We start from the raw sequence: 17,547 nt of genomic DNA, 5'->3' as shown, positions 1-17,547 counted from the left end.
GTTAAACACCTGATCCTGGCTTGGGTTAAAGCAGAGGTGTCCAACCTTGGCAACTTTAAGACTTGTGGACTTCAACTCCCAGAATTCCTCAGCCAGCAAAGCTGGCTGAGGAATTCTGGGAGTTGAAGTCCACAAATCTTAAAGTTGCCAAGGTTGGACACCTGGGTTAAAGCATCTATCTTCCAAACTGTACCATGGTTAGAGTTTTACTTAATTTATTATCCTTTCCTGCATTCTGGGGGAAGATAAGATTCCTTAATATCCCTTTCACAAAATTTACTATTTTTTAATGTGCACCACCTAGAACTATTGATAGTCCGGCAGCATACAGTCATGTGACAAAGAAAGTACACCCGCTTTTAAGTTCTATGATTTTATATATCGGGACATACCGGTAGTAAAAATCATTTGGTCCTTTGCAATTCTTAAAAGTAGACAAATACAACCTCAAATAAACAACAACATATGACATATTACACCGTATCATCTTCACATGGCTTCTTCATTTCGGCTTACTTTTTGTAAAATAAATGATGACATATATGTCATGTGTATTGTTCATCTGAGGTTGTATTTACCTACTTTTATGAACTGCTAAAGGACCAGATGATTTTTAATCTGTCTTGATATGTAAAATCATAGAACTCAAAGAGGGTATACTTCCTTTTTCACATGATTGTACAAGTTTAATTAATTATTCCTATTATTCCACTGATTGTTCGATACAATTGACAGAGTCACAAAAATCAATCTATTCAGGTGCTAACACACTCAGAAAAGCCATTAAGTATATTGAATGACCAAGCAGACAACAAAGTTGGCACCATTTTAATTTCCAAAGGTTTTCTGCCAAATTTCATTCCTTTGACCAGTTTCAAATATTTGCAGTGAGTGCCTAGAATGGACAAGACAGAAAGAGGTGAATCCCAATAACTGAACTGTTTTCTCACAGGAAGCCTCCTGCATCATTAGGTTGTGCTATTCCAGCAATGGAAGCAAATTTGGGTTAATGCAGTGGAATACATATGCATACAAACATACAGACACCCCAGATATTTTGCTGGTGCTGTATAGCTTATTATGAAGGACTGAATTATACTTTTTGATAGCTTGTAAAGGCCCTGTATCAGGGGTGGGATTCTACCAGTTTGCACCTATTTGCTAGAACCAGTTGTTAACATTCTAAGCAGTTCAGAGAACCAGTTGTTAGAAGAAATTACTGGCCTAATCCTGTAAGGAAGGCAGAAAGGAAACATCCTGGTGTTGCTTACAGAAACTGCCTATCCGTTAACCGTTATTACATTCTTGGCAGGACTAGACTTCCTGTCTCAGGAACTTCTCTGGAGTTTTCCCCCCCTCCTTTGCTGGCACTTTGCTTGTGTGGAGTGACCATTCAAAGTTACAATGGCACTGAAAAAGTGACTTCTGACCATTTTTCACACTTACGACTGTTGCAGCATCCTCACAGTCATGAGAGGCCAGGCGAGGAGATGCGTGCCTCGATGTGAGTGATAAGGCCACACCCAGCCAATAACATGACCACAAGCCATGTCCACCCAGTCACATGACCACCAAGCCACACCCACCACCTAAGCCATGCCCACAGAACTGTTTGTTAAAAATTTTGAATCCCACCCCTGCCCTGTATGCTTTAACATCTACCCACATGAGAAAAGCAATGGTGAACAATGTATAACTTCAAATTAGACAGATGCAGTTTGGGGAAACAGCAGAATATATAGTTAAAATTAAACACTAGATGTATAGGATACTGTGTGGCATTCAACTACGTTTCAATAAAAGTGCACGCTCACAGAAAGGATCAACATGGAAGGAAAATGTGCCAGTGCTTTTCTTTTAATACAAGTGGAAACAGGAATTTTTGGCAAATGTAACCTGAACACCAACATATGCAGATATTACAGGTTTTATAAAACCTGAATTGCAGGTTTAAAAAAAAGGTGGGGATATTTCTCTAATTAGGAACCCAGCCCATTTTGCTCTTTGATTTTTTTCCCTTTCCACTTTGAAATCATTACACTTAAAGCAATTTGAAGGGCCATCAGCTGGCCTCTTAAAAATGTTTTTAATATTAGTATATACTCTCTCTGTGTATTTGTGTTTTTAGAAACCACTTCTCAGACTTTTCCAAAACCCTTAAAAGTCGCAATTTGACTTCTCCCTGCTCTGCTATCTCCATTTTTCTGGCCACCAGAAAAATACCAATGACTTCATTCGTTTCACTTCTTCAATCACCCAAGACACTGTGTGACTGATGGCAGTTGGATGACTAAATTCACTCTTTATTTAAATAGATTGTCAGTTCCTAAATCCAGGGTTATTCCTTTCTTCCCTCCTCTCTATGGTGTTTTGTATAAGTGCTAAAAGTTTCCTTTTTGGCTATTTGCCCTGGTGCAATAGAATAGTGTTCTGAATGAATATTAGGTCTAAGCACTGGACTGTATTTTGTTGTTTATGTTTTTGTTGGTTCTATTGTTGTCTCTCAAAGGTCCTCCTAAGACTCTTGATTACTGCTGGATGACAAGTGGAATGTATGGCAAGGAGGGCCTTTGCCTAGTTGCAACTGGTATGCTAATAGAGACCCTTCCTGGAACAGGTGGGCCTGCCTATATTGACTCATATCTCTATCACTACTCTCTTGACTGTCTACATTAATTACCCTATGGTACTGTCTTTGAAGACCACTTGGAAACAGAATATTTAGGAAGAATGGGCCCTTAATAGGACCCATTGTTTAGATTGACACACTGCAAGTTTGAAAAAATTTCATTTCCAAACATCTAATATGGTGAACTAAACTTGTCACAAAATACTTATTTCACACAAGGCAAACTGGTAAAATCAAAAAGAAGTAAATTGTCCCAGTCCCAATTTATGGGAATGAATTAAAAAAAAACAGTTTTTTCAGCTACCCACAATCTTTATTTCTTAAGTATGTCTGAAGCTAGGTGGAATGCAGAAGTGGGAAACAAAGCATATAGAAACAAAATATGCTAGGGAGGCAAAAGCCAGTTTTGCATTGAAACTCTCTGAACATAAAATACACAAATACATAAAAGCAATTATAAAATTCACAAATGTCTGCAAATCCCAAGATGAAGCATAAGACAAGGTAACATCTGTGGATACTGCATTGCCTATCCTACTGCAGTCACAATCATCAAGGGGAATTAGAAGTGGAAGTAACCCTTCTACCTCCAGAATTGCATGCCCGATAGAAAGAAAATCCAATGCATCCAGACATACAAACAGAAAACAACCAGTAACTCTCGAGGCACACTACCCATTAGCTAGAGATTTGTAAAGATTTCTGGAACATCTCCCACCTTTGGGGTAGGAGCTACATGATGTCTGGAGTGATACCAATCCATGGGACAGGTGATGTGACAGGTGGGCCTATTGATTGCAAGGACCCAAATCATATTGGCTTTGCCTGATCTTACCAAATGGGAAGAAACCATGGGAGACAGACAATCCCTTAGAAAACTTCAGAGAAAGAATTCTACTTTAGTACTTCTGAAAGCAGAAAAATGAACATTGAATTAAGCAAATTAAATTAATTCAACAAACTTGTGCCCAGGTATTTTTATTTGAATTAGCACCTGGTGCCAGACTAAATAACATCAGAATAACTAACCTATATTTAAAAGAATACACGGTATTATTTATTATAGCTCAAGTAGATATATAATAATTAACAGGTTTAATAATTTACTTTTTCAGTGCATTATTTCAATACGTGTTACAATAATCCTGTAAGGCTGAATGCCATTTTTTAATACTGAAACTGTCAAGGTTCAGTTCAAAGTTGACAGAAACACTATAATGTTAAAAAAATAGTTTGTTTATTTCAGTTCAGAGAATAGAGATGAAGCATTGATAGAGGCATAGATACTTTGGAGATACTGCACAGCACTTACAGATGTACAGAATATCCAGTTATGAATATAGTTAAATATTGATATTTTAAGTGCCAGTATCATCAAAATTAAATAAAACACAACACTTTAGTTCCCATCTGTTTTATTTACATGCTACAAAGTAATATAAAACACTGAACATTTTAATATAATTCAGCATCAAAATGTAAAAGCTCATTTTTACATCCCACCAAACATTGCACAAAGATGTTTCACTAACTAACCATCTTTTTAAAAACCATATCCTCGTGTCATTGCCTTTATCTCATCCCCAGTCCAATGCAGAAGCTACTTAAATTCAGGTTCATCAGTTCTGGTTTTGGGGTTCTTCCTTACAGCCGTTAATGCACATTCCTCCAGGTCCTTAAGCTGACATAAAACTCAACCACTATGAATTATTCCTCCTCTCTAATCTTAGTAACAAGGCCAGTGAACGAGGCTGTCCTAAGAGTTTTGTTGTAGGGCCACTCAAGGACAGTAATTGGTGGATTCACTTGGCTGTATTTCTCTTGCCAGCCAGCCAGAAAACAACCACTAATCATTTTATTTAATTTGTAGTGGGGCACGTTTGAGATAAATGAATGGGATGTAGGTTTTAGCCACTTTCAAATTGTCCAATAGACAAGTTACTAATGGAGAAGTGTGCCACAGCTGTGACTTGTCACACTGTTTCTGTACAGGCATTTAGCACTCATCTGAAAAAGAAGAAAAAGCACTAAAGTCATAGCTGAAGAATAGTTCAGCAGAGAAATTTGTGATCCAGAAGGGAGCCAGATAAGACAGGAAATAATATTTCTGATGTAGTCATGGTCCCTTATGGTTCAACCCATGGTCTCCACTGAGTCAGTGGCTTGTCAGCCTGGCTATCTTTGGACATTGGTCTAATTCTCTTTCAGAAGATGGTTAGATGCATTTCAAAACAGTCTGACTGACAAGTCACAGCTGCATAGCAACTCTGCATTGGCAACTTATTATGTGGCTAAACACTCCATCTCAGACATATGACCACACTAACTCAACTTTGCCCCACCATATATTAAGGACAATATATGTGGGTTTTTTAACACTGGTCAGTAGTGGTGCCAAGGGGAATCAACTCATTTCTGTTCTTGACTTGTCGGATATCAAACCAGACTACCACTCATCAGCCTCATTACTGAAGCAAGTTAGAGTACAGACAAATGTTTCTGCCAACTCAAGATCTCAAGGAATGTACATTAACATGAATGTGAGGAAAAGCTCTCTGTCAACAAAAATCAAAGAACTAATCTGCCTACATATTTTTTGCACATCGGTTCTTTCACACATCCTGTTTGAAATATGAAAGGTGGTTGCTAAGTTTTTATTTTTTGCCATCTTTTGTCTGACTTTAAAAACACGTTCTATAAAACAAAAATATTGTTTCTTAGTTTAGATTTTTTTTAAAAAATCCACTTATAATGCAAGAATAGTAGCACCCTTTTGCGCCCTCCCCCCCCCCGACACACACACACACACACACACACAAGAGAGTAATGGCAAGAACAATAGTTCCGGCAGTTACTGTCTTCCCACTAACTACTGATACTGTCATTACTATTACCTTCCAACTGTCAATCACGACACCTTTCAGAGAAAGACTTCCTTTATTCTAACATTTGGGAAGGAAACATCCACACAGATGATGTGCCTGGAATGTGGGAAAATATTTGAATTCAACTGCAATGTGTTCCTATACAAAACGCGGGATTTGAGCGCAGAAAGGATCTCTCTTGCAGGAAATTCTAGATTCGGGGGCTTTGCCACATGTTTCAGGTTCAGAATAAGAAACCCCCGCTCGAATATAAGCGACATCTGGCTTTATTATCCCATTCAAGATGTCTTGAAAAGGAACATTTTCTTCCCGGGCTGTAATGCCATTGCACAATAGTTTGGCTATCGTACGATTTCCCCCCCTCCTCCCAGCTGAGATTTTTAAACGCGTTGGGGGCGTCTGGGATTTTCGTCCAAGTAAAACTGCCGGGAGAGACCGAGCCTGTTGCTATTCCTTTCCCGACGGCAGTCCAGGCGGGGCGAGCGGCCGCTTTTCGGAGGAGAGGCGAAGCGGCCGAACTAAGGCGCCGGAGGAAAAAGGCCAGTCTCGCCCACCAACCCACCCACCCGCACCGAAAACCGCAAAGACCGACGTCTCCGTCTTAAACCTACCCCGCGAACGCCTCGGCGAGGCCGAAATGGAACGCAGGGAGGAGCCCCCGTCGGGGGATATGCCAAAGGCAGAAAGCCGAAGCGCCGGCACAGCTCCCCGCCCCCGAAGTCCTTTCCCTCAAGACCGAGCCGCAGCCCGCTTGCCCCGCCGCGCGCCCCGTTTCCCCTCTGCCTTGTCATCTCCAGGCGCGTCAGAGACGACGAGCGCAGGCCGCCCTTTGTGTCCGAGTCGCTCCCACTTCCCCCCCCCACCGTCCCCGTCCCCGCAACAACAGGGAAAAAAAACAAAAACCATTTTGAGGTACCTGGGAGCGCCGCGCGGTGCGTTTTCGTTTAATCCCGAGCGGCTGGTTGGGCGTGAGAAGAGCCGAGCGAGCGTCTCTGCCGCTGCTACCCTTGGTGCTGCGCGCCCCTTGGCTGGCTGCGGCTCCAGCCTCGGGCTCTGCAAGTTTCCATAAAAGTCCCGGTGCGCAGCCCGTTCCTGCATTCCAAGCGCGCCCAGGCCGAGCTGCAGCTGTCCCGACGCACACGGCGGCCGCCCCCTCCTTTCTCCCCCTCCCCACTCAGCACCCTCGCCGCGCCTTCGGAGGCCCAGCCGGGTTATTTTGGGCTGAAAACGCCGTTAGGCTATAAATATCTGGCGACTGCAAAATTTCCCAACATCCCCACCCCAGAAACAATCTCCCCACGCATCGGGCAAGTTAAAAAAAATTGGACGGGGGGGGGGGCGGGTTATAATTGGTGTCCTGGCATCGATCGTTTAGCGTCTAAAAACTGGGAGAGGGGCTCTTGAGCATGTTCAGAGTGCATTTCTCACAGCACTGATCTTTTTTGGGGGGCGGGGCGGGGGTGGAGTGTCAAATAATGACAAAATAATCGGTTGTCGAACCAAATAAGAGAGCTTGTCCAAGTCACAGAAAATCAAGATGTTTCAAGATCGCCTATTCCCCACAAACTGCTTTGTTTTTAAATTCTCCACCAAATGGGAGCAGAAATTTGCCTTTTAAGCCATACTTTTTCTCACATTGGGACAGATAGTTGATTTAATTATTAATACGAAATTAAGTATGTCCTCAACCTCAACCTTGGAATGTCAAGCCACTAAATAGCTTATTTTCCCACTTCTCCTCTTCCAATTATTTGTGGTACAGTTTCCATTAATCCTAATAAGTGAAGAAGGGGAGTTTGGAGAGGGCACATAGATTTCTAAAGTATCTGATACCAATTAAGTAACTTGTATCAGCCCCTCTTACACAAATAACACAGAGTCACAAAGTCACCCCTGCTATTTTTCTTACTACGATTTTGTTGAAACAGATGCAGCTAGATCTAAACACATTGTGGAAAAGAATTACTTACTGTTAGTTTTAAGAGAGTATGTATTTTCCTTCCACGTATACAGAAATTCCAGATGGAGGGGATAAGTTCTTTAGGACAGTGATAAATCTCTTGCAAGCTTCACTTTTGTGAAGTGAAAGTGTTAGGAGGGTGAATGCTGGTGGCTTTTTTTATAGCCCTAACTTGCACAGAGCAAGCGACTAATAATAGAAACTTACCAGATAATTATGATAGCATGAAGTCCACTCAGCATCAGATTGATGAAACCATCCCAGTGTATGTAGTAGTCAAATTAGCTTATTGTCATATCAGCAGTTGCAATGATCTTGTAAGATAAATACATGAGCATCCCAGAGTGTAATTAACTTCTGAGTCAGTTTGTAGAGTATGGAGTAGGAAGAATTATTATTACTTTTTCTTGTGTCTGACTAGAGAATAAGATGAGATTAGTCCGTTCCCCACCTGGTTTCCATTTTCTTTCTCATATAAAATGAACAGTAGGCCAAATCCAACATAAAGTTTATTTACTAATAGCAATGTTTATTCATTCAAGAATTTACATAACCTGTTTTCCTGAGATCTGATATCTAATCAACATATTATATTTCTAATGCTGATATGTATTTTGGAATAACTAACCCTGTAGTTATTCCAGACACACACATTGGAATACACTTCATTTCCTCTTTCACTTTTATCCCCACAACACCTCTGTGAGGTAGGTTGGGCTAAGAAATAGTGATTAATCCCAAAACAGCTAGTAAACTTCCAAATGTGAATGAGAATTTGACTCTGCGTTTATTTAATCTAATCTAACATCATGCCAGTGTGTTTAGCCCTAAATGCATAGAACAGTACAGGGAGTCCTCATTTAGCAACTGCCTTGTTTAGCTCCCATTTGCAATTAATGACAGTGATGGAAAAAGTCACTCTGCAATCAGTTCTTACACTGATTACCTCTGTCGGTCTGTAAAGTGAAGTAAAGCTGAAGTCAACTTGTAAGCACACTTGTGGTTTCACTTAGTACAAGTCCTGACTGTGGTAGATAAATGAGGACTACCCTGTAATAAAAATAATCCAGGATTCAGTGAAAGTTACAAACTTCCACTGTTACATCTATTACTCCCTTATTATTGAGGTACTATGACCAGAGAAAGAATGGCGTGTCCTTCTTTGTGATAAGTTGACCATAAAATCATGGTACACAAAATGCATATATAAACAATGCCATAAATATATGCTATCATTCAACGACAGTCTCAGCTTCCCTTTCCTGCTTCTTGGAATTTGACCCATTTTCCTCTTCAGTGGCTTAACTTCCACAGATCCCTCTCTCTGGTTTGCTTTTAAACCAGGACCTCCTTTTTAATCTTGTTTTTCCTGCTGCTGCCTCCATTAGCTGCCCATTCACATTTTCACTTCACTTACTTTTCAGATACTAATCAAATATTAGAATTCTGTCAATTATCTATTTATTTGTTCAATTTATATGTCATTGTTATGTGACTCTTGGCAGCTTACAATAAATGCATATTTTACATTTTTGCAAAAGGAATGCTGTATATTGAATATTGAAAATATTAATATGTACAGTATTAACATAATATAAAGACTCAAATGATATTTTCCTGTATCATATTTTCACAATTTTTTGAAGGTACAGTACTTTAGAACTTTTACGTGCTGACTGGGTAGCATTAAATGTTTCTTCATGCAAGGGAATATCACTATCTGAGTTTATGTAATAAAATATATATAAAACAATAAATATACAGAACACACTCAACCAATAGGGTATTTCAATGCTTCATAAAATTCAAAACAACTGTTTAATTTTGTGACAGAGAATAGGCAGAGACTAGAAGTGCAAGGCAGAAATGGGCAAAGGATTTCTTGAAAATCCAATCCAACAATATAAAGGCTAAACACTTACAACTATGCACGTATGAAGCTAGAGCAAAACAGACAATATCTAGGCTTAAGTTTCCTGGCTGAAAGCTAAGATTAGTGCTGTTTCAAAGAGCAATCACAGCATCTGTTTAGGCCAGGGGTCCTCAAACTTTTTAAACGGGGTCAGTTCACAATCCCTCAGATTGTTGGGGGGACAGACCAACTGGGTGGGAATGACTAGGTGGTCATGTGGGTGTAGCCAATTCAGCAGTTCATTTTGCCAATTTAGCAGTCCATTAAACAATACACACACATTAAACTTTATTTTGTTTTGCTCCTGGGGATGTTTTATTTGCTTTTGTTTGCATGTTGCTCTTTTGATTGACTTTTCTTTTTACTAGATTGATTTTTAAGTTCTTTAGGAGTCTAGTGATCCACTTCAGGAAACTCAGTTTTGCAGCAATTCTTCTCAGACCCTTAGCTTAATGAACAAGTAGAACAAATCAGCGAAGGCATTGCATCTCCTTGTTTTGGTTGGGTGGGAGACAAGGGATTCAGCCCAAGAGCTGGGCTCATTCATCCTTCTAAATCTATATAAAAATGTGGCACGATTGAGGATTGATGTATTGTGTGAATCTGGCCATTGTGCTTAATAAACCATGCTTCATTCATATTCTCAATTGTGGATAATACAATAAACCATGATCAAACAAAACACATCTATGCACGACACAGAAACTAGACCTTAAAGGTATTAATTTGGCATCCCTGTTGTTTTAAAAAGAGACGAACACATATTTAAAATTGTAATGGAACATGTATTTATCCTTACACCATTTTCTTTTTAATATATATCTTTTCCCTTAAAAATATACTTTAAATAATAGATTCAATCAGACAAGAACTTATTTATAGTATGTATAAAATTTTAAAAGTTCTGCAGAGTTATCTATATATTAAGCAATCAATAAATTTACAAAATAAATAAATATGGTAGAGATTATTAACTACTCAAAACAACTGCTGAAGGTTCACACCAGACTCTGATTTTATGCAGTACAATCAACGTAAAACAACATGAGAAATAATTTACATAAAAACTTAATATTAACCCTTAAATTTTACAACAGTGCTCACAAAATATTGTCCCAAGGCCAAATGCATTGATACAGTTGCTACACTATAAATTATAGCTTATACACACAAAAACTATATAATTTGTCACCATATTTTTTTATTGCACATTAGTTAAGACAAAAAAAGTGCAAATCTTGGCAAACACATCACCAGGTGGAGTTTTGGAAAGCTTTGTACTACCTAATTTATACATTGTAAACTTGGGAGGAACTTATTTACTATAACATGTATTTTTGTATCACTTTCATCACAAAGAGACTGAATAACGTATTTATCTCCCACAAATAATATTTATGTATTAGTTTAAAAATATATGTCATGTATAAATCCAAGGACAATTGAAATATCATTTTTAAATAATATGTACAGCAATAATTTAAGCAATGATATGCATATTTTAAAACCTCCCTGAGGCCACATTTGACAATATCGTAGATTTTGGGGTCCTTGCTCAGAAAGAAACAATATTAAATTTCCTTGTCGGAGAAAAAGGCAAAAGTATGCTCATATGAAGAACAAAACAGAAAATTATTGTATTTTTGCCTCTGAAAGGTCACTGGCTGTTGGGTGTTGACATCCATTTACTCCAAAGTAGACCAATAAAAGATTAGTGTGCCGGATTAGCAATTGCAGAAGATCTTCAGCTAAATTATCCACTGATGAGTATCGCACTTTTTCAAAGTCAAAAATATCTTTCAGGAAATAAAGAATCTGATTCTAGCCAAAATAAATGAAAAAGATAAATAAAATGGTTCTAGTTAACATAGGATGTCTAATAAAACATTTACTAGTTCATCTCTATTTTCATTGATATTTAGTAAACCCTTGATAAAATAAAGCCATATACCTTGAAGTAGCTGCATAATTCATTCAGCGAATTTCTAGGACCTAAAAATCCCCATGCCAGAACAGGGCTAATATGTTCACAAACAGCATAGAAATGTGCAAAGAAACCATCAGGAACCTGAAGATGTAATTGGTAAAGAAAACGCAAATCATACCCTGCATCTTGAGTATAAACAATTGTGACATCTTTAAATCTTCAATCTCTTATAAACTTAAAATCATCTCCTGGCATCCAAACAACATGCCCATGAAGTGGGTTTGCCACTTCCTCGTGTGATTTTTTTTTAAAAAAAACTTTCTCATCTAGTCTACCGCCCCAGTAATCGTGTTTGATCTTTCTTAGTAGTTTTGGACAGACTATTGAGATTATTTTTTTTGCCTATAATTCAACTGTAACTTCAGATATGATAAATTATACTAAAAATGGTTCAAAAACATGCACTACTTTTTTATTCATAGTTCTGAAGTCAACAATTTACCACCTTCTTTAGTTATACACAAATGCTAAATAATCTACAAATTTTCTTAAATTAGCAATTGGCATTGCAAAACAAATGCATAGCATTGCACAGATATCTTCTAATGTAAAATGTCAGGCTACTTACTTACTTTCATTTGCTGCTTTTTTTGCTTCAGGACTGACCAACAACTTGAAGCCACAGCCTAAGTAAGATATTTGGGGGGGTGTTATTTACTTGCAAGCATGACACATTGTATATTTAGAAATAACAGCTAAAATAAAAAACAATTTGACATCTTAAAAATATATTGAATTTGCAATAATATAAACTTAAATAATTTTACAAAATGTATATTATTTATTGTTCAAAATATGGGACTTGCATCTTATTTTCCCTGTTCTCTTCATGCAGCTTAACATTTTTCTAAAAATGTAACATGTGATTAACAATCTATCTGTATTGTGATACCAGCAAATCTTTATAATCTGATCTAAAATTACAAAGGTGGATGATAGAGTGCACAAGCTGGAAGATATTTCTGCATCCGGAATAGAACATCTTAGGTACAGTCACCATCTAATAATATCCATGGCAAGGCTAGAAAGAGTAGATACCAAAAATCTGGTCATTCTGGTTAGCTAAGTGGAATGCATGCATTGACATCTTTCCAATGTGTAACATGGTTCTTTAACAACAATGACTTTCCTGTTGTTATCTTTCTTCATTGTTATCTGAATCTGGGGCTAGTCATTTCTAGTGTGTAGCAATCAAAGTTTGAAATCCAGATTACTTATTAGTTTGAAAGCTGGGTTTGTAGTTAACTTTATAAAAACGCATCAACCACGATTAAGAAGTCATAAAATTGGGATATATGGCATTGTTCATGTTAACCAGCAATCAGCCTGCCTCAATTAACATCGTGCAGACATGTTCATTATGTGTTTGAGTACTGTTGGTACACGGGAAAAGGTAATCATCTGGTTCTTTCACACATCCCTTTCAATAGCCATTGAACAGGAAAAAGCCATGCTATTTATGCAATAGAATCATATAGGTCATATTCTATGGGAAAGAATGCACACTGGAAAACACATGAGCAGCACTTAAAAAGGAGAAAACAATGCAATGCACCCTGAGCAGTATTTTTGTCATCTCTAATATTAGATTTGTTTATATTACTTAATTTTTTCTACCCACACATTTAATTCTGCACAGATCTATTTTAAATACTTTCCTCTGAACTCTTTTTTCCCCAAACATAAATTGAACACAAATCCAGAGAATATTTGTTTGACAAGCTTCCAAATATCTCTTCTTATAGGAAACCAGAAAAACATATTTGATAAATATACTCCATCAAAAGGAGGTTTTCAAGAAGAGACTGGACAGCCATTTGTCTGGAATGGTATACTATCTCCTGCCATGGGAAGGAAATTAGACTAGAGCAGGGGTCTCCAACCTTGGCAACTTTAAGACTTGTGGACTTCAACTCCCAGAATTCTGGGAGTTGAAGTCCACAAGTCTTAAAGTTATCAAGGTTGGAGACCCCTGGACTATAGAAGACCTCCAAGGTCTCTTTAAACCTTATTATTTTATGTTCTACGTTCCAAATGAAGTAATATTGCACATTATTTAATAAAAAGCAAGATAAAATAAAAGCAAGAAGAAAGGTAAAGGTATTCAAGTCAAATATGGAAAAAAGTACACTTCTATAACGAAGTATTTTAAGCTTTAAGCTTACAAAGCTTTTGTACAACAAAACATAATAGAACAAACAGAAATACGGACCCAAGCAGTGGCCTCAGGCTTATATTACTGTATTTGCAATGTGTCAAATAATTTCTGTTTGGGGATTGTGGAAAATGAAATCCTGATATATTCAAAAGAGCTCCCAGACAGGCAGGTTTTCTCAAATAAATATTATTTTCCTGTGCCATTAGGAGGAATTAAAGATAATATAAATGCAATATTACAACTATGCAATAGTTCTTTATTATCTCTCAGGTACCACAATCATTTTTCTTGTGGAAATATCCATTGCTTGCTAGGTTGCAGTATTTTGCAGCATCTAGATCTAAGCGTTTTAAAAAATAGGAGGCTGGTTAAAAGAAGTATGGTCCAACATGCGAAGTGCAACTATTCTAATGCCAGTTTTCCAATTTCACAGAAAGTTTCAGTGTGCCAAACAGGAATAATAGTTTATGAACTATGTACTGTAAAGAACATGCCCAAATACATCTGTCTTTCTATATATAAAAGAACTTTAATTTCTTTTAATTTAATTAAAATATTGCACAGTTTGTACATAATTTGCTTGTTAAACTCATTCTTTTAATCAGCATTAACTCATCAATATTGATAGCATTAATAATGCTTATTTAGAGCAATCTTAGCTGTTCCAACTGCAGATACCCAATCATGCTATGCTACTTCTTATTTAGAAAAACATTTTTTGGAAATATCTTTTGAAATATATGAATTTTAAAACTTTTAAACATATTTTATTAACCTCAGTGTTTAAAGAAAGCTTTATATTTATATGACACTATGTTTCAGAACAAGAACTATCTGCAACCATTAAAAAATATAACCAAATTCTTTTGTTTTGACTGCATTGTTAAAAAAAAACCTATTCTAAGAAAAGGCATAGCTTAAATAGTTTTTGATAAAGCTAAGCAGTTTTGTCCTAATAAGGACTGGAATCATACAGATGGCAAATCTAGACTTTTACTTCCCGTAGGATGTAGCAGAATTTTAATGGAATGTACTACAACATTCTAAGTACTAGGAAGCAAAATGAGACTCGCCAAAACCAGTTCAGACATAAACAAAACATATAATAAAAGAAAGTAAAACTATTCAAAACAGAATGAAAGCTTGCACTCTATAAGATGTATTACTTCCTCTCAGAGAATTCCAAATAGCCATTGTCTTCCAATTTTTTTTACTAGATCTTAGCCAGTCTGGTCAAATGAAACAGTCAAGGAAGAAAATATATGGCATATTTATTGTTCCTCTTCCTGGAATTGGAGCAATAATATGGTGAACTGCAGAGACATAAGATTCAATACAAATAACATAGAAAGAACTGAAGAGTAGAAGTCAGACTGAGGAGAGAAAAAAGGTGCATACACTGTGTATCTCTGAAAAAGAAGAAAGACAAAAAGGAAATAACAATGAGTAAGCTGTATTCTGTACGATCCAGCACCCTGGATGCTAGATTGGCACAGAAAGGAATGTAGGGATAACAATGACAGATCAAACTTGCTTCCAAGACAGAAGAAGAGGCCTCTGAGAAGCAAAGAGATATACTCTAGATTAAAAAATGGAGACAAAATAGAGAAGTTCAAATTCTAACCCAATCTAACATATGGCATATTTTTGAAGTTATTCTCCATTTGTTAGTACATTACAGCCTTTGGACCTCTGCTATTAGAGCTCAGATATATATGAAGATGCTGCAAAGGATTTTAAAAAAGAATTGAGAATTGGATCCAGAAATGGCCAAATGCCAATGATGATTCACTGTGACTGGAACATCAAGTTCTAGTCACAGTTCCTGATGCCACAACTTGTACATCTGCAGTTTGTGGGCAATCTCCAAAGGCAGCCTCGTGTACAATGCACTGTAAAAAGTGAAGTGAGATGTATTAAAGGATGGATCACTGAAGCCAAGCAATCTCTAGCCAAGTGGATTTGTTGCTGGGATACCAACCAGTAGGTTAAAAGGCAGAAAGTTGTACCCCTAGTGGGAAAAAAAGGGACTACGAAATGCCTTCAATCTATGAATGTGAAATATACCGTCCATACGTTAATACAGGTAGTCAATACTGTATATATTGTGGAATTTAAGCTATAGGGCCTATAAACAATTATTTTGTCAAATATGTCTTGCAAACATGTCACACAATATGCTACAAAAATTCTAGCAGCTCTTCTGTTTGAGCTAAAACCCAAACCAGTAACAATGTTAAGAGAACTGAAGATGGCTAAAGAATAAAAATTATTTTTTATTTCATCACTCCCACTGAATAGGTTCAATAGTGAGCTTAATGAAATTCAAAAGGAATTTTCTTTTAATATATTCTATCTGTTTCCCCCTTGAGCTACATATCAAAAGTTGAAACTACTCTAAAATACTTACATCCCTTAGTAGACTATTTACTGCATTCTTAAATCTCAAACAAACTGTTTTGATAAAACAATAATATCAAATGTAACATATTCATCATGCCTGTATTTTATTCCAATTTCATTTTAAATCATATTTTATTCCAATTTCATTTTAAATTGTTTTTATCAGATTTTAGTAATAATTTGTGTCTGGAACTCTGCACTTTGATATGGCCGAAAGGCTAATCAATAAAATAAACTAACTAACTAATATCATGCTGTCTTCCTGTCCAATTGGGAAAGTAAAATTTTAAGTGTGATTTGTTCTTATGTCACCTTGATATATATATAGAGAGAGGACCATGGTTGCCATGAAGGTAGTAACATGCCAGCCTTATAAGTTACACCAGACAGAGAATAGGAGCAGATGAGTTAATTCTTCTTTATTGTAATGCTGCATTAACAAAATCTTGTAGGTCTGAAAGTTATCTCTTCCCCATTTCCTTTAAAGAAACTAGGGAAAGTTTTTTTCTGAGTCTCTTGCCCTGCTGCAGGCTCAGCTTTTTTTTTTTTTAACTACTCCCTTGGCTGTGTCTGTCTCCCAAAGGCATTCTCAAATATCACTACATAGCATATCTGATCTATATCTAGTTAAAATATTGCTATCAACATCTAAATTTAAGATTCTCTCTATCATCCACAGGTGTTTGGGTGGGTGCTTAACCTGCCTAAGTCTATCCCTCACCCAACCCTTTAACCTGATCTGATGCTTAATAGAATATAGGGAAAGGCTGATTATACACAGTTCTGGTGTTGGTTTTATATACATCCTAACACACTTAAATCATGAACAAGGGACATATTAACTGACCTGGAGCTTAACAAAAAGTAGAAGAGAAACAGTTATTTAGACCATTATGTAAGATGTCTAATGGCATTTCTTCACATGTAGCATATCAAATTATTGAATCTTATACTCCTTCATACTTGGATATTACTATAAAATATGGCCTAAAGTATGAAAAAAATATCAGAGACTTAAATCAACTGAGAAAACATAACCATAGCAATTTTGAAAACATTACATAAGAAATGGAAAGTACTATAATAAGCTTTCATTCAAAGTATGACTCATCTTACTTGGAACCAATACACCCCAACCCTTTTCTCAGGGGATCCAAGAGAATCATATCTCAATATCTCTTTCTTTCTCAATGGAGTACCATCATCCTATTCATTCTGCTCAATGTGCTTTCTAAACTCTACAGAGACTGCTCTTATCCATAGTTTAAAAAGTTGAAAAATACTTCTCTCCACAAACTGGGTCCCAGCCTAATGTTAATATCTGTAGTTGATATCTCCTACCAGTTAACGGTTCTACGGAAGCATGGAATGAAACAAATATGGACTTACTGTTTCTTTGAAGGAGGAGTTCAACCAGTGGTTATTAACTATATTCTGTATAGACATGGGTGGGTTCTCTAAGTCTTCAAAAGAATCCATTAATATGAAGTCCAAAACAACATCATAAAAGTTTAAGTGTTTCACCTACATGAGGATCAAATTTTTTAAAAAGGTACTGAGCACATTTATAAAAAAGAAAAACCATTAACAAGTCCGTGCTATATAAATTACAA

The 17,547-nt window shown here is 36.8% G+C and overlaps 2 protein-coding genes across 9 annotated transcripts in view; both read right to left on the bottom strand.

The window, feature by feature from the left end:
- The window catches only part of NEXN (nexilin F-actin binding protein), a 37,125-nt gene extending 29,482 nt beyond the window's left edge, over window positions 1-7,643 (bottom strand). For 5 of the 8 annotated variants that reach the window (XM_087960509.1, XM_087960512.1, XM_087960515.1 and 2 more), the window contains exon 1: window positions 7,485-7,621. The gene's annotated coding sequence lies outside the window, so the exon portion shown is untranslated. Of the gene's footprint in view, window positions 1-6,125; window positions 6,147-7,484 lie in introns of those variants that run through there. The other 3 variants (XM_087960510.1, XM_087960514.1, XM_087960511.1) reach the window with 2 other exon arrangements.
- A 2,734-nt stretch (window positions 7,644-10,377) lies between these two features.
- The window catches only part of MIGA1 (mitoguardin 1), a 38,958-nt gene continuing 31,788 nt past the window's right edge, over window positions 10,378-17,547 (bottom strand). Inside the window, exons 13-16 of the mRNA XM_026679317.2 lie at window positions 17,324-17,458; window positions 11,946-11,999; window positions 11,338-11,454; window positions 10,378-11,207 (exon numbers count right to left, since the gene is read on the bottom strand). Of these exons, the coding sequence (XP_026535102.1) occupies window positions 11,019-11,207; window positions 11,338-11,454; window positions 11,946-11,999; window positions 17,324-17,458 (495 nt within the window). The 3' untranslated portion in view covers window positions 10,378-11,018. The remainder of the gene's footprint in view (window positions 11,208-11,337; window positions 11,455-11,945; window positions 12,000-17,323; window positions 17,459-17,547) is intronic.

The sequence above is a fragment of the Notechis scutatus genome, chromosome 3, assembly GCF_049901735.1.
Source record: "Notechis scutatus isolate UNSWTSFEM ecotype Mainland chromosome 3, rNotScu1.2, whole genome shotgun sequence".
Classification (NCBI taxonomy): Eukaryota; Metazoa; Chordata; class Lepidosauria; order Squamata; family Elapidae; genus Notechis; species Notechis scutatus.
Note: the sequence above shows the minus strand (reverse complement) of the source record. Positions and strands in the feature narration are given on the sequence as shown.